General features: G+C 40.9%; 1 protein-coding gene across 1 annotated transcript; it reads left to right on the top strand.

The window, feature by feature from the left end:
- The first annotated feature begins 1,150 nt into the window (after positions 1–1,150).
- On the top strand, positions 1,151–26,356 carry ptpn20 (protein tyrosine phosphatase non-receptor type 20). The gene is made up of 47 exons (XM_006807983.2): positions 1,151–1,215; positions 3,328–3,475; positions 3,689–3,852; positions 4,583–4,648; positions 4,740–4,919; positions 5,078–5,153; positions 5,548–5,628; positions 5,855–5,930; positions 6,167–6,320; positions 6,587–6,658; positions 6,846–7,020; positions 7,225–7,360; positions 7,476–7,614; positions 7,711–7,863; positions 8,127–8,312; positions 8,427–8,589; positions 8,936–9,203; positions 9,294–9,373; positions 9,814–9,891; positions 10,006–10,113; positions 10,253–10,369; positions 10,493–10,701; positions 11,259–11,360; positions 11,611–11,704; positions 12,224–12,309; positions 12,800–12,971; positions 13,377–13,588; positions 14,059–14,157; positions 14,248–14,732; positions 14,903–15,479; positions 16,725–16,895; positions 16,990–17,164; positions 17,253–17,463; positions 17,543–17,580; positions 17,835–17,921; positions 18,612–18,673; positions 18,969–19,130; positions 19,218–19,467; positions 20,252–20,358; positions 21,452–21,534; positions 21,944–22,080; positions 22,195–22,343; positions 22,558–22,648; positions 23,269–23,603; positions 23,694–23,909; positions 24,231–24,293; positions 24,380–26,356. Exons 2-47 carry the CDS (start codon positions 3,352–3,354, stop codon positions 24,488–24,490), a joined length of 7,080 nt encoding a protein of 2,359 aa, XP_006808046.1. The 5' UTR covers positions 1,151–1,215; positions 3,328–3,351; the 3' UTR covers positions 24,491–26,356.
- Positions 26,357–27,082: the final 726 nt, after the last annotated feature.

Below are 27,082 nucleotides of genomic sequence, written 5' to 3'. Positions count from 1 at the left end.
TATCTATCTATCTATCTATCTATCTATCTATCTATCTATCTATCTATCTATCTATCTATCTATCTATCTATCTATCTATCTATTCATTTTTCAACGTAGTAAATGATGGGTTTCTTACATCAATGATGCTAGTTTAAATTTCTATTTTACCTTAGTTAAACTGTCAGTATTTCTCATATATATGCTATATTACAGTGGTTTCAATAAAATTATTTCAAAGTTGGACTCGTATTTTCCCACAATAGTCACTGATGTAGCGGAACAGAAGATATAATATTTAATCGAAGGCAATATTTATTATCCCCTGTAAGCTGTTGGGTAATTTGTAGAGGATGAATGCTCTGCAGAAATCCACAGCATATTATGAAAAAGGGTACCATCTACAGTCCATCCATCAGTTCCTTCCTTCACCCACACCGGCGTACACTACACCAGCGTACGCTGCACGGAGCCTGCGAAGGCATGTGACTGAGTAAGGACATGAGATAAAATTATGTTAACTTAGCGCTGAGTAGTTTAAATTCTCCCAGCACCCACCTCACAACCCTGGACGGTCGTTATTCATCTTTGTCCCTGCGTAGGTACAGACCCTGCAGAGACAAGCTGCGCGCAAAAAAAAAAAAACGACCTGGACAGCGATGGATAAACGTCCCAGTACAGACTCCCGCAGCAAGACGAGGCTACTACGGTTTCTTACCCCCTGTTCGAAGAGAGCCCGCAGTGTTATGATCATTGTTGAGGAGCAGCCCCACAGCAGCAAGCTCCTGCCCACTGGCGTGGCCGAGATCGTCCGTTCTACCCGGGCTTCTCTGTAGCGCACCAACCCCGGGGATCCACCGCACCTTTGGGCGTCAGACGGATTAGTTAAATCGGTGTAGCTGATCTCACCCCACCGGCTATTGGTGGCTCTGACCCGTCGTTGTCAAACCGCGGGGCTAATCCAATCAAGTGTTTAAAGACGAGACGCCAAGAATAGCGCCAATTACAGTAAAAAGTTTCAGATCTTCAGCGTGGTGAGTGTGGTAATAGTGCAAATGAATGGGGCACCATGTATAGTTAATGTCATTGATGAATTGCCTGCCAGAACCGAGCAGCCTTCAAAGCGAGGACATCAAAACAACAATGCGATGATCACGAGGATTACTTTGAATCCCTGGGAGTATTGAAGATAATACTAAGGATCAGACCGCTGACACAGGTTACATATGGTACCAGGTAACGCTCTTTATCAATTCATTTTACACTGCTGTTTGCCACATGTGTGATACTGGTGTCTTCATATTTTAATTACATTTTATTGATTACAGATTTGAGAAGATATCTAATCTGCTTTAGGCACAAACCCCAGAGATGCAGCCACAAGACTGTAAAGAGAACGAACTATAAAATGTGTAGCTGTGATGTTGAGGCCTGTAAGGACAAAAATGGTCTGGGTGAAAATGGTTGTATGTTATAGACTGCTTATGCTGTAATCACAACAAACAATCACTCACCATGATAGCTTTACGCCCACTGTATCATACTTTCGATTCACATTACTGGAAGGTAGGGTTTATTCTCACCTTGTAGCCAGAAAGAAGGTTGCATGAGACCTAGATCCTTGAAGAAGCGTAATGTCCTAAATTCCCCAGAATATATCACAGCATTTGGATGTGAATCTACATCAAGTGTCTGTCTGCTTCATGATTAAGTAAGAATGTTTTACTAACAGGAAGGCTAGTCATCTAGTGGTTCATTAAATCATAGTATGCTCCGTATCTTAGTCCAAACATAATGTATGAAGGACAAAACACTGTGTTTGCACACTCCAATTATAATGAATTTAAATGAATGTCTCTATGTTCTACAATTATAATGTAATTATCATTGTCTGCATGGGAATATAGATGTTCTAATAGAAACTGAAAGTTTGATGTTGATGGTGAGTTCACATACTTGACCTAGACCATCAGCAGATCCATGTTGTTGTATGTACAGCACGATTCGCTTACAGTTTCCTCACAAATTTAGTAACACATAAAACTATTGTTTACCATTACCACTACCATCCAATAACCAGGTTTTTCTTCAGGCTCCAGTAGCAGTGTGCCTCTTTACAAAAGTTACTCCAATAGCTCTACAGAAGCACAGTTGCTGAACTTTTACTGAAGACTAGATCGGTGGGGGTACAGACAAATTTCATACTTTTAAGGTTCATTCAAATCATCCTTCTGTAATCTGCAGCAGGATGATTCTATGATCTTATCGATGTAATTTTACAGTTGTATCATTTTAGATTTTAAACCTCATAGTCTTACAATTTGATTAGAGTATTTGTTTTTTTGCTACCGAATTTAATCTTGTAAGCCAAGGATAAGTTCAGTTTAAGAGGGAGATTTAATCAGGTCTAAAGTAATTAGGTTGGTTTGTATCTGTAGAAACAGGCCTATTATATTACTGCTTTGAAAGATTTAGACTAACTTAGAGTCACAATAAAACCAATCGATCTGGTAGAATAAGAGGCCGGGTGATCAGGTTATACTGGACTTAATCATTCACCAATAACAACCAGATTCTGCCATTGGCCACTGAGAAAACTCAGTTTAACCTTTAGCTTTGGGAAAATCAACATGCCTGTTTTACTCACAGTGTTATTCCTCATGTTTTCATAGAAAGCGGACTGTTTATCCATTTGAGACCACCCATAAGCGTCATTACTTGTTTTTATCACAGTCGTCCCAAACAACGGCAAGTTTAGGTCCAGTCCAACTGGATGTTCATCTATATAAAATAGTGAACTGCTCAGCAACCACCATAATGCTCAAAGTAAGAAAAATACATCTATATGCAGCACTCAAAGTGCTGTATATAGATGTGGTAACTGCATAGTATGTAACAAACTAACTTGGGATAATGACACATTTGCTTTGGTGCAAGAATGAAAGCTTCCTCAGGACTGCCCCCAGGTCAGAGAAAAGCCAATTAGAAGATGGGAGTGGCAGAGAAAGTGAGAGGCAGTAAGACCAAAGCACTAAAGTAATCTGAATCCAGTAAAAAGGATTTTTGTGTTTATGAAATGTCCCAGAATCTCTTACAGCTCTCCCTCTAAAGTCAAAAATATTGAGGGAAATATATAACAAGTCTGGCATAAAGAATAACAACTAAGTGTCATGTGTGCATTTCTTACTTTCACATACAGCCTCTTGTACATACCTGATTGGCATGTAAAGCAAGGAAAATTAACCCTCTCTTTAGAATATTACTATCAAAAATGCTTCTAATGAGTCGCAATTTGCATATGTAACGGTGTGTATTATGCATATGTTCTCCGTGTGCATTCCCCCTCAGGAGCATACGTGGAGTGTGTGCAGAATGAGCAGCACGTTTGTTACATTAGCTGAAGTACTGGAGGCACGAGGGGGACCTCTGCTGGAGGAGGAGGTCTGGTCCTTGCTGCTGGGCACTGCAGAGTCTTTAGTGGATGTCTCTTATAAGGGTAAAGCATTTAGGACCCTCCCCACCTCACTCCCTGTTATTTTAGCCTCACATACATCATGCCTTATAACGCCATGACCATACTATCATGTTGCGCCAGTGGAAAATCTATGAAACCATTTAAACATATCGTGCATTCTTGCTTCCCTCAGTGGGACTTTAGTGTAAAACTACAGTAAAGCCGATAGTACATAAATGTTTCCTTTTTTTTCAGGTCACAACAATATGTGCAGTATCATAAGCCCCACCTCCTTGCTGCTGTCAGCCACTGGTACCTTAGCATTTAAGAACTGTGGCCTATCAGATGAGGTTTCCACATTCGCCGCTCCGGAGATGCTGCAGGGCCGTGCCAGCTCAACCAAACCTGCCACAGAGAGGGTCAGTGCGTGTGTTTTCGTACCCGTATCTCACGTGAAAGTGGCAGGCAGATTTCTCAAATAGTGCAGAGTACTAGACCCTGTAGCCTTACAGCTTATTAGCAACTTGAAACTCTGCAGTGACTTCGCGACGTTAAGAATCAATCCAGACATAAACTGATGTGTCTCTTTCATTGAGTGGAAAATCTTAGGATGTCTGGAGCTGAAGGTCGAATAAGGTGTAAGTGCGCCATCTAGTGGCTGAAGAAAGAAAATCATGACCTGAAATCTGCACTTGTGAGCCCTACGTGTGTACTAACATTGTCCAAAAAAGTAACTATTAAAAAAAAATTATAATGTGAAAATGACCATACATTTATATAACAATATTTCGTATTTGGAAAACCACTATATAGAATTCATGTTCAAGAAATATGCCTTAAAACTACAAAAAAAGCACAATGTGTTGTTGCCTGCTGCCTTTTGCTTCAGTAATCTGCATTTCTATTTTATACATCCAGTATATGGCATAATCCCGATTTAATCTATCATGCTTGAAATATATTTCTTTTTATTGTTTTAAAGATTCTCTGTGCAAACCAGCTCACGTTGATCTACTGTATCTATCTTGTTCTTACTCTTACTTGCTTCTTACTGGAAAAACTTCACTCTCATTCATATATAATTATTGTCACTATTATAACACATTATGAAGGAATGCAAAAGTAAACCTGGTTTTATCTGTTGCATAGATGCTGGTGTATTCACTGGGTATGACTCTCTACTGGTCAGTTGATTTTCACCTACCTCAAAATCAGGTAGTAGCCCCTTTTATAAAATCATCAGTTATTTTCTCATTAACCATCACAACTCAGCTGTTGTAATTATTATTGAAATTCTCACTTTCAGCCGGTTCAGTTGAGTGACCATCTAAACAGCCTCCTCCTCAGCATGTGTGAGGACCTGTCTCACCGCCGGGTAAACCTCAACTCCATCCTGGAAGCCTGCGAATCCCAGCTCAAAGCCTCTATCCTGCTGCCCCCCGCCAAAGTCATCAGGCAGCTGGTGGAGGAGGTTTTTCATGAATCAGTGAGTTGGAAAAAAAAGACTTTCTACACGAAGGTCATGTCTGATGTTATTTTATGTTCTCATCAGCCTATTCTGTGTGTGAAATTAATGCCATACTGCGCACTAATGAAAAAAAAAATGAAAGTGTCTGTGAATAGCAGGGGTTCTTTTTTCTCCAGATGGATCAGACATCTCTGCCAGACAGCAATGTCCCTCTGAGCGGCAGAAGTCTGATGATCAGAGAAAGACTTCATGGTGAGCATGATACAGTTGAGATAAATGTTTGATTTAAACTAGGTCCATACAACACACACATAAAAAGCTGAGTCATTTCATTTAATTTCTAAATAATCCTAATGCGTCCTACATAAATTTGACCTTTAAGAGGTGTCATACATATTTCCTGGATGTAGCTGCAGTCACTGTTGGTTTGACTCAAGACTGTACACCGGGCAACAGGATTAAAATCTTAACCTAAAGCAAGCCCAGGATTAGGATCGTGCGAGAGCCAGTAATCAGATACTGAGCGAGATGCTCCAAGCTAAAACCTCCTGCAGGTCTGTCCAAACATCTTAGTGTCTCAGGGCAGCAGAGAGAAAGAACCAGATTAAACATTGCTGTCATCTTTCATTTCTTACCTGGATGACAGGAAAGAGAGGGCCATTTTCAGACTTCAGCGAAGGAAGTGCTGAAGGTAGAAGATATTCAACGGACTCTGACTCAAAGTCAGGTATGCGTTTTGTTTGGCTGAAACCAAATCCTGAACAGAAGTCACAGGATGTCTTTCAAAGAAGTTTGTTTCATGTCAAAATGCATCACTTTAGTGTCTGGATGTAATCCCTGAATTATGCATGCTTTTATGTTTTGTATCTATTTTTGTTTAATGCATTTTACAGTCAGAACATATATATATGCGTGCTATTTTAAAAAAAACACATTTTTAATATGTTTTATAGGGAGTTTACCTCAAAGACCATGGAGACAAAGACCGAGAAGCTCTCCAACATCGTTGTACCAATCTTCTTTAGAAAGGCATGTATATATGCATGCATATATACACACCATCACTAAATCACCAAGAGTGTAGAAGGATGCTATCTGTGCATTCATGTCAGCACAGATAAATCTCTCCGCGCCTCATTTCCCCCGTCCTTATTGTCTGTACTGACTTTGAGGGGATCTGACATTTTCTCGTTGTTTGACTTTTCCAACTCGCCTGAACAACTATTACACAATCTGTCCTTCCCCACCCACCTCTCTCCCCTCAGAATCCCTCGTGGGGTTCGTCACAGGGACAGCAACTGCAGTTGGCTCGGTAGGAGTCCCCATCACGACATCTCTCCGAAGACATCAGGCAGATCTCACAGTCCTTCCATCACATTCAGCGACTCCTCGCTCAGCCTGAGCCAGAGGAAATCTAAGGTAAGCTCAGAAACTAACTGGTATGTATCAGTGACATAAGTCAAGTGAAATGTTTTTGCAGGGCACGGAGTAAAAGTGCATGCTGTGGATCTGTGTGCATGTAGCTGTATTAGAATGACAGTGAACTGTAGAGTAGTTAGTGCACGTGAACTAAAATCTCTGTATACAGTTGATCATTTAGTGAGGAATGACAACCTGTCAGATGTATTCCAGCTAATAATATATACATATTTTTTTTGTTTTGTTTAATTAATTTTATTTTCCAGGCATTGGGTCCCGAATTCGTCAGAATGCCAGATGAGCAACAAATTGTTCTTGAGCTTCCTGGATCTATTGTGGTAAATGAATAATCTCGGCTCACTTGCCCATAAGCAATTTCGGTTTACACTTCTGTTTGCCCCTATTCTTTTAGCTTTTCCTTTCTCGCATGCTGAACTGTGTCTATTTGCATAATTGCATGTATAGTATTTGTATATGTATGTACATGTACGTGTGTGTCTGTGTGTTTGTGTGTACACGCCACAGTCCAGAAAGGGCCGTTCATGTTCGTCTCAGAGAGAAGTGACTGTTGTGATGCCTAATGGACAGTACGTGGTGGTTCGCTGTGACATTAAGTCCAGAGCAAGAGATGTGTTTGACATGGTGGTCGCGCACGCAAACTTGGTGGAACACTTTTACTTTGGTCTTGCCTTCCTAGATGGTAAGAGCCCATAATAAATAGGACTTGATCTATCTTGAGTGCACTGGTTGTGAGAAAGGATTGACAGTAAAAAAATATTTGAATATGTAATTTATCTGAATACCTTTCCAGCTGAAATAACTTTGAATCTGTCTTTCCGCAACTGGATGTTTTAGTCACTTCAGACAAATGTGGCTAAAGAAGCTTTTCTTTGGCATTCTGCAGATGATGAATATTTCTTTTTGGAACATGAAACAAAAATCTCCAAAGTTGCCCCTGACAGTTGGAAAAAAGGGCAGATATCATCTTTTTTGGTGTTTCTTCGAGTCAAATTTTTTGTTGATGATATCTCCTTCATTCTGTAAGTGCTGCAGCGGTTTCACGATTAACTCATATGCAGGAAGCTCATTTTCAGAAATGTATTTAGTTAAACCCACTGTTGCCTTTTTTCTTCTTTTTTTGTTCCTCCTTCCTAGGCACAAACTGACTCGTCACCAGTACTACTTACACCTGCGTAAGGATATCTTGGAGGACAGGCTTTACTGTAATGAGGAGACAGGCTTATTCCTGGCTGCTCTTGCGCTGCAGGCTGAGTTTGGTGATTACATGTCAGAGGTACAGAGGACATAACAATCATGTTTGCAGCATGTCTTTAAGTAGCAGCATTATCAGTCAGTGTGTATCCTCATCCTTTTTGTGTCTCTTTTTTAGTTATATGGCAAGAACTATTACCAACCAGAGCACTATGTGTCCAAGAGGATGCTTGAGAAGCTTGCCCTGCCCAGCGTCAAGGAAGAGTTGCCAAGACTACATGCAAGTCATGCACAGATGCTACCAGAAGAGGCAGAAATTGAGTACCTAAAGGTAACCACACTAATAATGCATTTATTCCCACACATGTACACAGACTCGTTTAAAAAGTAGCTTATATTGTCATTTAATTACTGTATGTATGCTATAGTCATAAGTCTCTGTGAACTTTTTTTATTATGACTACTATTTTTTTTAATTTGACAGTTTTACTGTCCTGCTTAGTTTATAAATACATATATATATGAGAGTTAGGATCAAGAGCTAAACTCCCAGATTTTGAGTCCCACAAAATCTGAAAACCATGTGCACATCAGATTGCACAGCAGCTACCAGAGTATGGAGTTATGTTCCACCGTGTGGGGCGAGAGAAAAGGTCGGTGGTTGGAGAGTTGGTCTTGGGAGTCTGTGCCAAAGGAATCATCGTGTACGAGATGAAGAACCACGTCCGGACTGTTACCAGACGCTTCCTCTGGAGGGAAACTGACTCCATATCCACTGGGGTAAAAAAATATGGCCTTTCAGTCAGACTTTGCTAAGCTGTGTAAGACATTACTTTGCAGAGGTAGTATTGCTATGAAGCTCAAAGGAACTAAATAATGATTTATGTCTTTCAGCGACGTAAACTGATTATAGAGTGTGGTGGCCCCAGTGGGAAAAAGCATGGTTTTGTAACGGAAAGCTCAAAAATAGCACAATACCTCCTGAACCTTTGCTCAGCACAGCACAAGTTTCACAGCGAGATGACGTCACGACAGCTAAACCACACCTTAATCCCAGGTGGGAATATTTTGATTGCTTAAAATTTAAACTGCACAAAAAAAGAGAAATCAGACTAAGAGCTCTTCTTTGTCCAGCCTGATCCCAATTAAGACTTTAAAATGTGTTTGCTTTTTCTTCTCTCACTGGATAGGATAACTTGTCTTAGATTGATTTTTTTTCTCATTTCTCCTGGAGATGGGATTGGTAGGAAAAACTGATGATATTTATTCCTAAATGGACAAAGAAAGGAGTACTGTGAGCAAAAAATATTGTTTCAGGGTTTAGCAGTGCTAATATTAAAAAAAAGGTTTTAACCACGCATAACAAAGAGCAAGCAGCACTTGATTCTACTTTGTTTCTCCAGATGAAAACATGGAAAAGTACATAACCGCCTACAGGGGTCGTAACCTGAACTTAAGGCGGATATCCTGCTCAGAGGGCATGTTGAACCATGTAGGATTGGCGCCCGGTCAACCAGACTCCCTGTCCAAGTCCTGTGACGACCTGACTGCCAAATTGGAGGCTCGGCTCCGCCAACAGAGAGAGATGAGGAGAGAGATGAGTAGAGAGCTGAACAAGGATCTGCGCGAAACGGGAGACCTCAGGGATGTAAAAGAGCGACAGTGTTGGAGGTAGCCCTTAATAATGATTACAAGTTTCATGTTATTATCACAAAAATATAGGTGGATTTAGCTAAATGCTACCGTGAACATATGTTGTAGTACGCCAGAGCTTCTTCCCAGGATGATGTCCAGTATGTCACTACAGAAGCAGGACTCTGATGCCTCATCCTCCATTCGAGGTGAGCTGACAAATAAAATAGAAATACAACAAGTCTTTGAGTAACACACTAAATCACCATGGAGCACCTGACATCTGTTTGGTAGCCTCTAAGTCATATTAGGTTTTGAAATTTGATGGTCACAGAGTTAAATTAGAGTGACAGTCTGGTTGTCTGGCTGACACTGTCCCCTCACAACAATAGTTCTTCTTCTTTTCAGTAGGGGCTCTCCTATGTGGAGTCCACATGTTTTCTTCATGTGTTTGGATCTAATTCCAGATTTGTTGATTTGAGCATTTCTAAAGTGCGTACAAGTTTTAATGTTTTGGTCTGTTTATGACCTAAACCCACACCATACATTTGACCTGCCCCTGTGACCCAGTGCACAATAACGAGGCAAACAAAGTATATAAATAGTTTACTGCTGCCCGTTTATCATATTAAAAACATGCGTTTTGCAGTTGATACACCAACCCGGACCCCACCAGAGAGAGAGATCGTCTGCGTGACCCTGAAGAAAGATCCCAAACTGGGCTTTGGTGAGTTTATTAGCACAGATTTAGCTGAGAGAGATAAAATTCCTGGCATAACAACAACAGCAACAACAAGTGATTCTTTAGTAAAAGTCTTCATATTCTCTGCTCCTGTTTCAGGCTTTGTGATAGTGGGAGAGGACAATACAGGCAAACTTGACCTTGGGATCTTCATTGCTTCCATTGTGCCTGATGGTCCTGCAGAGAAAGATGGACGAATTAAACCAGGTGCGAAGCTCAAACGATACAGATTAAAAAATATAGATACGGGATGAAAATGTATAATAAAATATCTAGAGCAAGATATGCAATTAGACTGGACGTGACCTGTCATAAGGACTTGAAGGTGATTTGCTGATTTTTCCAGGTGGACGTCTCATCTCACTAAATAAGACTAGTTTGGAAGGAGTGACATTCAGCGATGCTGCTGCCATCTTACAGAGCAGCCCCGATGAGGTGGAGCTCATTGTGTCCCAGCCTAAGCGTAAGATTGGCCCACTGCTTTCTCCGTCCATCCTTCAAATATTTATAAATTATTATCAGATCATACTGTTCAGAGTAGTAGTTATTTTATGGTTTTAATGCCACCTGGTTGTTTTTCTCTCAGAGTCACTGAAGGACAGACAAAGATCTTTGAGTCAGAGTACTCTTGGATTAGCGTTGGAGAGGAACTTTGGGTCACAGACTACCCTGAGTGGCACAGAGTACCGTCCCGGAGTGGAGGAACTCGAGGAGGTCATCACATTGTCCAGCATGGCAACTCCAAAACACAACAGGAAGCTTCACATTCCTGTGGTGCGAATACACGATGCCCAGGTTAGAACCAGTGCTCAGAAGACAGCGGTTAGAGACGATTGACTTTACTGTTTTTAAAAGACGCAGTGCTGTCAAAGCTGATAATAGAGTCCAATGCCAACTGATAAACAGATTAAGTGCTCACATTAATTGGATAAAACTAAGAGATGTCGTCATTCACAGGATTCAGAAGTGTCCCAAAGATATGCCCTCATTCATTCCTTTCTTTTTTAGGAACCCTTTACGATCTATTTATTTTCAGTTCAGTACAGATGTTAAATTATTTGAAAGTCATTGTAACTGGAACATTTTCACTGTTACCTATAATATTATAGGCTAAAGACACTTATTTTAAACTTGCATACATTTACAGAATTGTTTTGAATAACTGCCACATTTTGCAAAACTATCAAGTAACAAGTACGAACACTCTAAATCAAATTTTTTTTAATTTACACGTTTTACTTGCAGAAATAACCTCTAAACATTACAATACATTTTTATGTTACTGTATGTAAATTTTCACGAAATCATTTCTTGTAATCTGACATTAATCTTCCGTTCTGCGTCTTTTTCAGGACGTTTACTCTCGGTCGCCCTCTATCTTGAGCTTTAAAACAGGCGAGCGGTTTGTAGTGGAGCTGAAGAAAAGCAGTGGAAGCCTTGGCATCAGTGTTGCTGTGAGTGAAATGTTTTAATGAAGAGTGCTTTCCTCATTTTCTCTAGTTGTAAAAGAAAGCAGAGTTTGGTTTCTTTACTGAATCATTTTTGAAAAAAAATCATTTTGGATAAGGAAGCTGTAAAAATACAATATGTTCTTGACATGATGTCAAATACTTTATCTTGACTAATTGAATTTGAATTGATATGAATCATATAAAAACTTGCTGTCAGCCAAATGAATTTCCTTTTTTTTCTGTCTTGCCAAAGGGAGGAATTAACACTAATGTGCATGATGGAGGCATTTACATCAAGAGTCTGGTGCCTGGAGGTGCTGCTGAGCAGGATGGTCGCATTCAAATTGGTAATCTTTTAATTTGGAAGTAGAAGATATGATCAGGTGTTGAAAAAGGTAAAAGGTTATAAAAAAAATAAATGATTAAAATGTGCAGGATCCGTATCAAACTTCTAAATTCTGGATAAATTCTAAGTTTATCAGTTGTTACATTGTAAGTATATCCTTAATAACAGTCCCCCTAACATCATCATCATCACAGCATTATAAAGTATGAATCTGACACAAAAGTTCTTAAGCTTCCATATGCAGCATATTACATAAGTGATTGTGTATTAAACAGTAAGATGATAAAAGTCTAAACCCCAAAGGGCATAAAAATGTATTTGAGAAATTATATTATAAAATATTTGCTGTTGCTGTTATTTACATTTTGTAAACCTCTGTGCTGTGGCTTGTTTCGTGCCTCAGTGAGCAGGAGAGACTTTAAAGTTTGGTGATATGTCATCACACACGCACACACATCACAAACAGTTTCGGTTCTGATGCTGCTAATGATGATGAGGTTTGTGTTTGTGCGTATGACAGGTGACAGACTGCTGGAGGTTGACAGGTCCAACCTGAGGGGCGTGACTCACCATCAAGCTGTCGAGTTCCTGAAGAGGACTGGGGAGGTATACATACGCGGGCATGAACACTTGCTCATGCAATGAAACACAATCACACACACAAATGTTCTCGTTTGCTGATAGGATTACATTAATATCAGTACTAAGTGATTGTCCTTCACAGAGGTTACGTTTTTCTTCATCTCTTTAAATCCATCTTTTCGTGATCCATGATGATGATCCTTCCCTAATGAGTCTGTTTTAGTTAAATTAACTTATAATATATAAAACCATTAAACTTAACATAATGACAAAAGCACTAAAGTCCAAACTATTGAATTCACTATTACAAGGACTTGACCTGACTCTTTAGACCTTTCCACCTTAACCTTTTTTAAGGAAGCGTTATTCACAGTTGACAATATGCATGCAGTGAAAAAATGGCAGGAACCAGTGCTGCTACACATTATTCTCTGTGCCCGCTGTGACACTATTTGTTCAATTAAATTTATCAAGCATATTAAGGGGGAGTATGTGCGTCATCTGCTCCCTATAGGTGGTGAGCCTGCTGCTCGAGAGGGAGCCCACAGTAATTCTGGAGCCTAGACCTGACTCGCCCTGCCCTACCTTGGTCCACAGTGCATCACACACACAGCCCCTCAGGACTGAAGTCTCCATGGAAACGACCTTGAGTGGTCGAGCCAAGGACTACAGCTTTGTAACCGATGGTGAGAGGGGAGACGAAGGGGCATTTACCCTCGTAATAAAAAAGAAAAGATAGACAGTGTCAGGGACACACACTCATGCACACATGGCCCAGAGGTGACTGTGAGTCATCTGACAGCTACATTGTGGTTGCTGTCAGAGTCATCTAGGGCTGATGCCGCCTCAGTCCCTTGGGATTGCATCCACTGAAACCTTAAAGCTTCCTGTTCGCTGGCACGTAGCCTTCCCTTCTTTACTGGTAATAGTAGGAAAAAAAGTCAAATAAATGGGGAAAAATGTATTACCAAATAATAATAACAGAAAAGAAATATACATGCATTTGTGACACTGAATTGAAAAATGTTCTTAGCACGTTGCTAAAGATCATAATTCACATGATCAAGTGTTTCCTTTCATCTCGTTCCTAGAAAACACACGTGAGGTGGTGCTGAGGAAGAGCTTGTCTGGCCTTGGCTTCAGCTTTTATATCTCCCAGCTGCACTCAGGACCAGATCGCGGCAGCGTGGTCCGCATCAAACGTCTGTTCCCAGGTCAGCCAGCGCAGGAAAGTGGCCTGCTGCGGGAAGGAGACATCATTCTGACTGTCAACAAAGAGCCTCTCAAGAATCTTCCCTATCAGGTAGAATTTCTGTTTATATCAGATAGTGTATTTTTGGTTTAGTTAGTTTTTTATTTCTTATATTTATAAGAGGACAATAATGTGGGTGGACCATTCGGACCATAAGAAGCTAAAAAGCAAAATAGACCTGTTTGCAAAATAGCCAATGTAGCCTTAAAACTGTGTAAACCTGTGGAAGCACAATGGATAATCATGAATGGACTGCCGAGTGTGACCTTGTTCTCTCTCAAGTCTCATTCACTTCATTGTTTCACTAATCCTTTAATCTTGTACCACTTGAAATAGAAAGCAGTTTGTGTCATTGTGCTTGTGTCATTTAATCTTCTCTGTACTGCCAAGAAGTTACAATGGTATTAGCAGAGTTGCTTTTACACATATGTTGGTCAGATAGCTGTGCACATTTTAAGTCTGTCTCATTTTTTAACCAACTCAAAGTTTCTTAGCCCATCAGCCTTTTCTGTTTGTCTCAGAGGGTTTTGCTTTTGCTACGTGGTGCTCCTTCTGAGGTTCATCTGCTGATCTGCCGACCTGGACCAGGAGCACTGAATGATGGAGATAATAACTCATTGGTGAGCTAATATACTCATGAATCACTGTAAATTCAGTCCCAAGGCAGACATTTTTAGACAAACCATTGTACTTTCTGTCTGACTCTACAGACTCTTACATCCCTCCGTGATGCTCGATCGCGGTCTCTGGACATCAGGTTGGGGGAGGACTACAGCGAGCTCCTCAAAAAGCCCTCCAACCAGGAGGAGGAGCCGACCAGCAAAACAGAGAAAAACTCAGAACTTCCTGCAGCTTCACAACTCCCAGAGAGCCAGGAGGATCTCAAGGCAGAAGTGCAGACACAACAGACTCCCCCATCTTCCCCTCGCTCACCTCCTTCACCAACATCACCTACATCTCCTCCTTCACCAGTCTCGCCAGCATCACCTGCCTCACCTACCTCGCCTGGCTCTGGGTCTCCACCTGCTCCAACAGAGGCACAACTAGCTGCTGGGAAGCTCAAGCAACAAAAGGAAGCAGAAGCAGAGAAGAAGAGCAAAGATGTGGAGGAGGAGGAGGACGCAACAACCTCAAGCTCTACTGTGATGCTTATTGATGTCTGTCCTAAGACTGGCTCCAACTCTGTGTATACCAGGTAATGTTTCAGATGCCAGCTGTCATGTGTTGATGTGCATGTTGTGTGGTTATTTTCAAAACTCGTGCAGATGTCTTTTATCGGGACAGAGTTTTATTGTTAGGATGAACATGAACATTTGGCTTCATTTTAAGTAGACCACAAAATAAGATGTTTTTTTTAATCGGCAGTGGAGTCAGAGAGGAGGCAGATGGAAGTGTCACCTATTGCCTCATGGGAAATGGACTCACTATCATGGCAGATGAAGAGTACCTGACCATCAGCTCCACACTGGAGCCTCCTCACATGCTTCCCACTGCTAGCACTCAAACAGCCAACTTTAGCTCTCAAACATCAAGTAGCTTGCAGTATCCACACCCCAACCCCACCACCTTGGCCCTCAACCTCTTATCTGACACCCCCACCACTTGTTCCCTGGCACATCCATCCCAGCCACTCACAACACAGCCCCCCAAAACCAAGCACCACCCAATCCAGCAGGGGCTTCTTCCAAGTCACTACAAAGCCATGTCCAAGATCAGCCGCCCCATGGTGCCCCCACCTCAACCTCCACCACTGACCCCTATCACAGCTCAGATTATCTCTGTGGCTCCCTGTCCCAGTCCACCTCCCCCAGTGCTGCCCCCCACACTGCTGCCCCCGGCTGCTCCGGTCCAATTTAGAGAAGAACCAGAAAAGAAAGAAAAGGAATACAAGGATTACGATGATGACGAATATGATGAGGAAGAGGAAGAGAGTCGAAGAAAGGCAAGTTGATGATGTTCTATTTTTACGCCACTGCTTAAATTTTGCTCTGTTTTCATCAATATTAGTTTGCCTGCTAGTTTTCCATTAAGTTTTTTGAAGAGACCAATCGCTGGACTTTTGGGAGATTAATGTTTTCTCATTCTTGTCTAATAGCTAGCTGCCCAACAGTCCAGAGTCTTATTTTGTATTTTTATGTCTTATGTTGTATTTTTCATTTCATGATGTGTTCATTTTTTCAACTGGTGAAAGGTCAGGCCGGTTCGGCACCTCGGTTCTTCTACTGTTATAATAGCTGCAGTATGGTGTTTAGCATTGTCTTGCTGAAGTATGCAGGGTCTTCCCTAATAAAGAGGTGTTCTGGATGGGATTGTATGTTGCTCTAAAATCTGTATATACCTTTCAGCATTAATGGTACCTTTCCAGATATGCAAGGTGCCAGTTCCATAGGCACTAATGTAACCCCAAACCAACGGAGATGCAGGCTTTTGAACTCAGTGCCGATAACAAGCTGTATGGTCCCCCATAGGACACCCAGAGGAGATGGTGGTGTTTCTGTATCATGTTCATATATGTAAGCTTGAACTTCATTCTCACATTCTGGATTCACAGAGGATGATTTCTGGAAGCGTTCCTGAGCCCATGGAGCAGGCTGCATTAAAAACAGGAATGACAGTCAGCCCTGTTTTTAATGCAGTGCTACTCTGCCCTATACTATGAAGACAGTTTGATGTACCCCGGGTATCTTTCCATTCTGGATTCACTAACATTGGCAATCAGGATAAGCAGTTACATCACGCTGTTTATCAACTGACTAAGTTAACCCAGGGTTTCCCCTCTATGTTAAAATCAAAGGGCTGGTGTTGGCAGCATCTGACCAACCTAAAAGGCATGGATCATATGATTCTTCTTCCAAAGAAAAAGATCCCTGTGAGTGCCACCTACTCATTATCAGAAGAAATTGTGATAAAAATCTCCAAAAAAAAAAACATTAAAATATAAAAGGCGTCGCCACAGATTCTCTGAACCTCTGCATCTCTAAGATTATCTTTATATACTTAGTCATGTTACTGACCTGGTGCTAATGAACCTTATTAGTGTCAAATGTTCCTCCAGGTGTTTCTTTTTAGGACCACTGACTTTTGAAGCTTTTTATATCCCCCACACAAACTTTTGCCACTGCCATCAAATGTAAAATTTTCTTGTTTTTTTCTTAAAATCATGACCTTCTAATTTCTATTCTCACAGGGATTGGTTAAAGAATTTGAGCTGTCAGTGGTTCTGACTAAGTCCAGAAGTGGAAGCTTTGGGTTCACCATCACTCGAAGCAAACTAGACAACTGCTACTACATACAGGAAATATTGGACAATCCAGCCAAGGCAGATGGACGACTCAGGGCAGGAGACAGGCTCGTCACAGTATGCGCCAAAACTTGCGCCTGCACATTTAAAGTAATCATTAAACGTGTCCTGTTGATATGACAACTGTTCTTTGTCTGTCATCTTTTACCAGGTAAATGGCCATGATGTTACCAGTGTGGCAGATGACGTTGCCATGACTATTCTCAGGTCATCTCCAAGGAGACTGAGTATGACAATAGGGAGAGCAGTGAGCAACCTGGTGGCTCCACCCTCTTGTGACAGCCTGCCTGATATTGTCCTACACAAGACACCTTCAGGACAGCTGGGTGGGACTTTATATAAACTTCGACTTACGGCATAGAAGCACATCAGTCATATATTATTTGAATTAATCTCTGTGCGTGCCCTTTCCAGGAATAAAGCTGACAGGTGGCATTGGTAGTAAATGGCAGGGCATCTACTGTCTGGAGGTGGTGCCAGGTTCCCCTGCCAGCGAGGAGGGTAGTGTCCAACCCAGTGACAAGATCCTGTACATCTGTGGAAGGTGCACGCTGGGAATGACACTAGAGGATGCAGTCAAAGCTTGTGAGATCGCTCCACGTAAAGTGAAACTAAAAGTCATCAGGTATTAATGGTTCGAGAGATAATGTTTTTAGTGTTTGCCTCTCTTTCTTTGAATGAGTCTGTTCTTGTGTCTGTTACAGAGAAGAGCAGCCAGTGACCCCCAGGGGTAAGTGGAACGGTAAGTGCTTCCAAAGAATTTATGGCATGGCTTCACTTGATCGGGACTCCAAGGACAGCTAAACAGGATAGTTTGGTTTCTATGCAGTATATGCAATGATGCATTGCTTAGAAACCAAATATGTTTGCGCTCAACAATGATAATTTAGGTTCAATCATTACCAGAAAACCTTAAAATTCTGGGAAGCAAAACAATTACATGTGTGTAATGCAAAGGTATTTTTTAGTGTTTGATCTCTTTGTTTTCTTCGACAGGTCTGTTTGACTGGAAAAAGGACAGGAAGTCCTTTGCTCGTTTTGAAGAGCCAGTATCCCCAGAGAAAGACTCTCCTACTGAAGATGGTGAGTTTTTTTCTTTCTCGCATTCATTTATTTCTCTTTTTGCTTCTTCCAAACTCTTTTCATCATCAGCACAGTAACTAGTTACTATTCATCCCTTTGACGGCTGTCCCATTGTCAGGGTGAAGCATGAGCTTGGTGCTGACAGATAGCTCTCTTTGCAGCTGTGTGTGCGTTTACATGTGTGTGATCTGAATGCTGACAGACAGATCCTGGGCTCTCACAGCAGGATTAATAATTAGCGAGCCTCTGGCCCTCCACTGGCGTATTGGACTGCAAGGCCAAAGGCGTCGCACACACATGCACACAGAGTCAGAACCATACAGCCAGTGGTCTATAGGGCAGGTATCTCAGTTGCCTGGTGACGGTGTATGAAGTGGAGAGGGTCAGTCTGAAAAGATCAGCTTTGTTTCGCTGTCATAGAAGAAATACACCGCTCAACACTTCTCTTTCAAAATGTCCGAAGAGGTGGGAGGTTGGTGTGTGTTGCTGTTTTTTCTCCAAGTGTCTGGTTTTGAAATTTATTTTGATGCAGGAGGTGGCATGGATGCAAATCGGTAGAGAAGGAAAGTTCCACTGCTGGTTTAGAGCCAAACTCCAGGAGTTCCCTTTGTTAAACTTGCTTGATGTTTTCTAAAAGCATAATAATGTACTTGTTAACTCTTTTTTTTGTCTGAATGGGCTTTTTTTCAGCTGAAGCTGTGTATCAGACTGCTGGACAATTCAGATGTCTCTCTCTCGGTCAAGAACAGGATGTAAGTTTATTAACAAATGTATTTTCTGTCCACTAGCCTGGTCTTTTCTCCTGTACACCTTCTGCTTTGCTTAAACAATTGTCCGTCTAAGGGGACACTGTAACATGAGTCTGCTGAGTGTCAATCTGCTAATGTATTCTCTATCTGTGTGTTTGACAAGCATTCTTTACTCTTCATTTATGTACACGACACAGTGGCAATTTTTTATGTATAATACAATCTGGCCTTGTAAATACACAGCTATAAAACTGATAAGAGAATCTGTTTCCTTATTTCTCAATTCTTGTCTTCTTAGAATTGCATCATGCAAGTGGAGTTCACTAAACCAGAAGGAGGAGGTCTCGGTTTTGCATTGGTCGGGGGAACAAATGGCAGCATGCTCAGGGTGAGAGAAATTTGCTCAGGTGGAGTAGCTGAGCAGGACGGTCGCCTGAGAGTGGGAGATATTCTGTTAGAGGTAACAACACAACGTATGTAATGTAAAAAAAAATTTTTTACCTCCATAGTCGGGGGGAGGCTTTGATTTTCTTTGTGCCCACGCTAGGTGAATGGTGTGATTGTGTCTGGACTGAGCCACAGTAAGGTGGTGGAAATCCTGCGTAAAGCTGAAGGGACTGTGCAGCTCACCATCTGCAGAGACGTCATGCCCCTGACCTACTCCGAGTCACCTACACCGCCCAACATGTCAGCTCAAACTGAAGCTATTTTAGCTGAGCAGCCTGCTCTTGTGTCCAACCTTGATAATTGCTCTTCACCTGACCTCATGCTGAACAGGCCAGTGGACCGCCCCCCTGGTATGCTCTCTGACAAATACATTTCCTAAGCTGCGCTAAATTTTATGGTAAAAGATGTAAAAATCCATATTTTGTGTCTAATTAGGCATAACTAGAATTAGAAATAATATGTTTATAGTGCCTTACATATACATTAAGATCGCTTTGAAAACCAGATTTAGTGCCGTAAGATATACTTACAAATTGTCTCTGACTTTCACCTTACTACTGGATCATTTGTTGGTCATTAGAAGAAATCTAAAGCATAGTGGATCACATGTTCAGTCATCCAAAATCTTGATGGTGTCCAGACTTTTACAACGTGTAGGTGGTACTTTGTTGACAGTCTACTCTCACACGTTTTTAAAAATATCATGCCACTTTCCAATCCCCTAATACCAGGCTATGATAGCTACTATGCTGTCATTACAACTCTATATTGAGACATAGAGTCAAATCCCTCTTTATCTCCTATTATTAGAGGCTCACACTTTCTTAGAGGGTAATTTGTAACACATTACAGCACAACTGTAGTGTCAAATAAGCTCATGCAAAGTCTTGAATAATGCCTAATGAAGGTATGGCTTGTAAAATTTGCTTAATAAAAACATTATTTCTAGCTCTTATGTCTTATTAGGGTACTCTAAAATAAAGTGTGGCCCCTTCTTATTATTAGGATTTGTAGAAAGCAGATGTTTAAAACAAGCTGTAGACTCAGAGAGATTTGTAATATTTCATTAACAAAAAAACGTGATTATTTTAATCTTGTTATTTGTTGACATTTTGTCTACATTTGCTGTTTTAGAGGCAACGTCAGACCCTGTGGTTAATGAAGCAGATGTTGTTCTAACTTCACCCCCTCCCTCACCTCACCTACTGACAGTTGTAACAGATGAGACTACAGGTAAACAGGTAATGTGGACACTAACAAGCATACAGAAGTGTGCAAAAGTCTTGAGCAACTTCTCATTTCTTTAAACTTTGCTTCAAAGTAGCCAGACTTTCTTGTAATTTTTAAAGTGGTCTTGAGCAATCGTTCTCCAGCTTTCTGAAGGCCTATCAGAGATTTCTTTGGACATTGGCTGCTTTTTTACTCATTTTTGCTCCAGTCCCTGTACCTGATCATGTTCAGCAGGATGTTTTTTGCATGTTAAGTCATTTAACCCTGACCTGTGAACCTTAAAAAGGTACCTAATCAAGGTTAACATGAGAGATACATCTCAGTTGATCTGTCTACTGTTTGGTAAAACTTGCCTAGAAATCGTCTTCAAGGAAGAATAAGTGTCACTTACCCATTCTTGAGGAAAGGGAACAGGGAGAAGAGTCAGAGCTATAAGAAATTACACAAGAAGTGGACTGAAAATCAGTGGCAACTGGTCTTATGACATGATGAGTGCAAATTTGAAAGATTTGATTCAAAATTTTATCAGTGTGTACAAAGGAGGTCAGAAAAGAAGCACAGCAGAGGTTTACGGACAACTGTAAAACGTGGTAAAGGTCCTGTCATTGTGGCTGTATTTCAGCTTTGGGGGTGTTGGGGGGGTCTTCTCAAAATTGATGGACTTATAATTCCAGAAACGTACAATTCATTACCATTTAATGCTACCTGGAAAGCATCTGATTGGGAAAGGCTTTCTTTTTCAGCATGACCATTATCCCAAAAACAGAGAGTTCAGGCTGTGTTAAAGAATAAATGTGGTGATACCAAATATTGACTTTCAAGCTCATTACAATTGTACAAACTCTGTTTTTGTCTTGTATGCAGCATTTTCCATGTGTGGTTGCTCATGTTTCAATACCTGACTACACCTATTTCTCATTTTCCTAGTAAAAGAAAAAGAAAAGACAGCCCAAGACTTTTGTACAGTACTGTATATAAACTAACTGCAACATTATTAACTGTTAAAATTAAATCGTACCCTTCTTTACATCTTTACTAACATCTGCTGCTAACATCTTGCTCCTTCCCTCTGTTGCCTCCTCTGGCTTTTTGTCTGTGCAACAGGAGAGCTGTAACAGCACCCCTTCTCATCAAGCTTGCTGCCCATCCCTCAATGTCACTGATATGTTGCATGGAGCTTCTGACAGGTAGTACTACTCTCTTGTATTGTCTACATATTTCGTGTCCTCTTCTTCAACCCCCCTCCTCCTGCATCTTTGTATGCTGGAGTACCAGCATTATCCATAAGGAGGCAGCAAAGAGCAATAAATAAAAGATGACTGTGGGATAAACGTTGATACTTGTGAACTGTGATCCCCATTAGAAGAAAATGTCAGTTAGTGTAACAGCTAGGAAGTGTATAGTACTATTCCATGCAGGCTTAAAAAAAGAAAGGTACAGCGGTAGTAAAAATATATTTTAGCCTTTTGTTTATACTGTATTTTAGGTGGAAAAGGCGCAGGGAAAGGAAGCTCAGCCTTGCATGATTTCATCCCCTCCTACCGAAGACTAAAAATGGTCTGGTCTCACCCCTGCCCTGCCCCCTGACTCCCCCAGGAAACAAATTGTGAGCAAACTTTTGGACCACTCCTGCAAAGACATCCGGAAACCCAAGTCAGACGGCTGGAGCAGTGAAGATGACGACGACGATGTATTCAGCACCAAAGGTCAGGAAATGGCCTCATCCCAAACAGGTGCCTGTTTCTGTAGTACTGTAATGACAAGTCTGAGTTAAAATACATAAATGTTTGCATTAAAGGGTTAAAGTGACCCTTTTCTCCACTTCTTTTAATCTATATTTTTCTCAGGCCCTCCCATGGTATCAGAGGAGGAACTGGCCAGTCTAGCTCTTATTACCCCTGCAAAAACCAGCCAGTACTCAGGCTCCAGAGTCAAAGCTCTCATCCAGATTCTCCAGCATCAACTGGACCAGCAGGAACTGGTCAAAGAGTTCATGGTTTGTGTGAACTAGTTGTAAAATGTGCCAACTATGTCTTCCACACTGACACTGGATTCATAAAAAGGAAGTTATTATGTAACTTACTACAATATGGGTTCCACTGTGAAGCTGCAGACAAACATCCATGCTGTAGAAAATCAGCGTTTATTAAAATAAATAAAATGCATTATCTTAAGTTATTATGGTTATTATGTCCATGTTTATACTTAAGGCTCTGGAGCATCTGAAGCCTTCTGACAACTGTCTAGTGGGAAAAGCTCCTGAGAACAGAGACAAGAACCGCTACAGAGACATCCTACCCTGTAAGTTGAGTGTAAAAATTTAATGTTATTATTTATTCAAACCTTGCACTTTTTATGTTCCCTTTTTTAGGGGTTCCGTCTTTCTCATTGATGGTTTAAAGCTCGTAAAAATGAATACTCAGGGACTTGGCATTTCATTGTTTCATTGTCTCACTTTAAGCTGACTCTAAAAAAGAAGGGGGTGAAGATGTTTGTGTACAACAGTTAAGCAATTTAATTTACACAGAACAAATTATTTCTCAATAACTCACTGGTACCACACTTATAATTTTCTCTGAGTCTGCCAAGTATGTGATGTTGTAATTATCTAGGATTTATATTTTTAATAAATGAAGGAGCATCAGGAACAAATAATATTACAAGCTGTGTTATCGCCATGAATTCCAGAGGTTTGCTGTCTGATTTGTGATAGAATTAATCACTACCTCATAAACTCACAGTGTCTTTGACTTCTAAGTCAGATGCACCGCTCGCTCATCACGTCTGGTTTCAAAACATCGAGATGCTGGTGATAAAAATGCTCAAGTCAAGGCTTCATTAACCACTGAGTGGCTGTGGCTCAAACTCAAAAACACGCCGAGACTATTTTTGTGTGTTATTTTTGCTCTTTCTTCCTTTAGACGACAAAACTCGTGTTGTGGTTGGAGAGAACCAGGACTATATCAATGCCAGCTACATCCGCATGCAAGTTGGCGATGAAGAGTTCTTCTACATCTCCTGTCAGGGCCCTTTACCTTCTACTGTGCAAACCTTCTGGCAGATGATCTGGGAAAATAAATCCGATGTCGTTTCCATGATGACCGAGGAAGTAGAGCGGGGAAGGATTAAATGTCACAAATACTGGCCAGAGAAGCTGGGTGTGCCTTTGGATGTAGGCAGGTACCAGCTTCACCTCGAGAACCAACAGTACCTGGAATACTTCCACATCAAGATCATCCGTATGGTGGAGAGTGAGGTGAGAGAGGGGCACTTTCTTTTCTGACTTACTGTAAAAAAATGAATAAATACAAGTTTTGTGCAAATTTTGGATGAATTGCCATTCCAGACTGCCGAAACACATTTTGTTCGACACCTGAAGTTCACACACTGGCCTGACCACGGCGTGCCGCACTCCTCCGAGCAGCTGGTTCGCTTCATCCGCTACCTGAGGGCGGTGCACCATAAAGGGCCCGTCACTGTGCACTGCAGCGCTGGCATCGGACGCACAGGAGTTCTTATTTGTACTGACATCATCCTTAGCCTCATCGAGAATGATTTGCCTGTGAGTGGAATCCACTTTGATGGGTTTTCATTGGCATTTAGTGGTTTTAGTCATGCGACTGGGACAGGTCTAGAGATGCCACTTATCTATCACATTCCGGAAAAATAAAAAACAATTATCGGATAGACTGCTGTGAAATTTTTCACATAGGTCGGCAGGGGCAGATCCTACTATAACTGGCTATTCTTAAACCACCACTATGCCAAAGTGCGACCCAGCAGCTCTAACATGGTTATAGCCACTTCATTAATCACTGTTATTTGAAATAAAACATGCATGCATTTTTGTCTGTGCTTAACAGCTTTCTTTTTTTACCTTTAGATTAATGTAAGCAACATTGTGAAAGAGATGAGACTTCAGCGGCACGGGATGATTCAAACCAAGGTCAGTGCCAGCAGAAGGGTTAAAATTCAGGCTTTGGAATAGATGGTGACCAAAATTAGACGTGTCCTTTGTCCCCCTTATTTCAGGAGCAATACCTTTTCTGCTACAAAGTCTGGTTGGAGGTTTTACAGGGGATTTTACAGCTTCACGGCAGCCAGTGGCAACCAGAAGACCCAAGAGACCACAAAGTAGTTTGAGAATGTTTCCACCGTACCTGTAAGAAACAAGCTGTGAATGTTCGACCGCGTGCAGTCGCGCCCAGCAGAGCGATACGTTGATGATACAGTTTTCTTTGGCTTCCTTTAGTTTAGCTGGCTATAATATGCAATCTGTACTTCTTAGCTTTGCTACAATGATTTCAACTGACTTTGTCTGTGTATGTGTTCTTGGTGCTGTGATTATCTCACGTTATTTTAGATCACTGAGGTTGTTTTGCCTTTTCAGGTTTAGTGATTTGCCTTCTGTCTCAAACATAGTGTTTTTTTAAATCAAATTTTTTTTCTCCATGTTCTTTACATTTTTATGTTGCATGTTATTTTAAATCCGGTAATATTTACATCTTGGCAGTAATGTCATCAAAGTGCACAAGTGTAAGATCATCATACCAAAGTTAGTGTCTGTTTCAAACCTCGATGACTAGCATTTGATTCAAGATTGTGTTATCATTTCATTTAAGTGCATTTGTACCCTGCAGAAAAGGGTATTAGTAAAAGAACATTATTGATTGTCTTTAATTAATCATCTAAGGGAATGAAAAGCATTAAGTGCCTTGGAAAGATACACATCACTTGCTCCATACTGACCCCAGCCCACTTGTCTGAAGCGGTCAGGGACGGAGGACAAGAAACAGATTTGAGAGCACCTGATAGTGGTTGGAGTGAACAAGCAGCTTTTGGTCTGTTTGTAAGGTGGACTTTGGTTAATTCAAACCAGAGGAACATTACATCTCACCTTTTGTTTAAGTTGTAACTCTGAAACAGTGTGGTGTTCACACACTGCCTTCCGATCTTTTATTTTCTTTAATTTGTGTGCTCATTTTATACAATATCTATCACAAAGAACATTTTATTAAACATTATCACAACTTGCTCATCCCAAATACAGATAAAGAATGACCCCACATAACAAATTTTTGAAAATTCATAAATTTTCAATTCACTATTTTGCTAAAATTTGAACACTAAATATTCCCTTTTTTTTGTAAAATGTACAAAAATGATTTAGATGTAATTTAAATTATTAGTTGCTGGGCTATTACATGTAAGTTGTTACGTGATAGCATCCTTTCTCTGTATTCTTTGGCTATTTTAATACAAACTCAGCCAAAAATGCAAAAAATATTCCCAGGTTTACAAACTTTCCATTTTGCCACTTTAGATATTGTACAAAGCAACGGTCAAAGTCAAATCTAAAATGATTTCTAGCTGCTGGTTTGAACCTCAACCTTTGGATGTCACTGCTTGTGAGCTTTGTTCCTGTAGCTGCTAACAAACACACACCAGCTCTCTTATTGCATGCAGACTCTTACAGTACAGCCTGGAGTTTGACAAAATGACTTGAACATGATCAAAATGTGGAATGTAACAAAGCAATACTCCTGAGGAGGAGGGAAACTGAATGTCTGGATCGGTTACCCAATTTTCCAAACTGTTTGGAGCATGTTGGTTAGACATATGCAGTACTGTACTTTTGCCATGTGGATGGCCATGCAGAGCCATCAGCCTCTGTACTGTGTATGAAACATCTTTTCACTCCACGCTGGTTGGTTGGTTGATTTCCAACGATAGCTAACCCTCTGTTATGTGCAAGTTCACGTTCTATTTGAAACTCGTTGATATATTTGAAAATGGTTATTCTTGGAAGAACAAAAGAAAAGCACATTTTGCATTCATCTGTGAAAATGCATCTTGTACAGTTAAGCAAGTGCTTATGCGTAGCATTGTGAAATATAATAACCTCTGATTGCACAACTGCTTATTTATGCTAAATTAATATCTTGTCACTGTACCAGCCACTATGTAACCAATAACTGAGAACAATGTAATACCTCTCTCTTTAATTAAAAGCTATTCTGAAGCTTGTTTGTGTGTTATACAACACATTTTACCCCTTGACTCCAAACACAACATAATTCAACTCGAATAACGGAACAAGGGCAGCAGATTGGGTTTTCCCTGATGGCACACACAGAACAGAGAGGCGGAGGCAACCCTAAATCTAATTCCACTGTGCCCCTTTTTCTACTTTTACTGCACGGTTTACTCCCTCTCGGGTTTTACTGCAGGGTAAATAAGCTGGTCTCACAGGGGTCTTTTGTGACAGCATGGAAATCCCTCGGAAAACGCTGCACACACTGCGCACGTTTAAACCTGATGCTGGGGAAGCCACAGAGCAGATTTACTTGCTCGCCCTCTCTCCACTTTCTCAGCCACTGCTCTTGTGTACTATATCTATACCAGATCCACTCACACACACACACACACACACACATACAATCCCCCAGTCACCCACCCCCATTCCTCCTATTTCTTTTCACTCCCCAGCTCAGACCTTCTTATTGCTATGAGTTATAGCAAAAACACCAGCAACTCAATTCAGTGTGTGTCATTTTACTAAATAGTCAGTTTCAAATTCAAACCACAACACAAGGCAGGAATTACTGACAGGCTCAAGGACTCAACACTGCCATTAAAATAAAGCTGCTGGGTCCTATTGTCATTGTGAAAACAGATGAGTTCAAGAAAAAGGGCCAAGGATCAAAGTGGAATATATTTTATGGAACACTTCTT

This window comes from Neolamprologus brichardi, chromosome 13, assembly GCF_056152115.1.
Source record: "Neolamprologus brichardi isolate AB-2024 chromosome 13, ASM5615211v1, whole genome shotgun sequence".
Taxonomy (NCBI): Eukaryota; Metazoa; Chordata; class Actinopteri; order Cichliformes; family Cichlidae; genus Neolamprologus; species Neolamprologus brichardi.
The sequence above is the reverse complement of the archived record's forward strand: the minus strand, read 5'-3'. Positions and strand labels throughout refer to the sequence as shown.

What these genes read in the sequence shown, in the direction of transcription:
- ptpn20 (XM_006807983.2), top strand. Translation starts at nt 3,352, where the DNA reads ATGAGCAGCACGTTTGTTACATTAGCTGAAGTACTGGAGGCACGAGGG. An exon ending in AGATCCCAAACTGGGCTTTG is followed by an intron (nt 9,892 to 10,005) that starts GTGAGTTTATTA and finishes CTCCTGTTTCAG; the next exon opens with GCTTTGTGATAGTGGGAGAG. An exon ending in ACGGGATGATTCAAACCAAG is followed by an intron (nt 24,294 to 24,379) that starts GTCAGTGCCAGC and finishes CCCTTATTTCAG; the next exon opens with GAGCAATACCTTTTCTGCTA.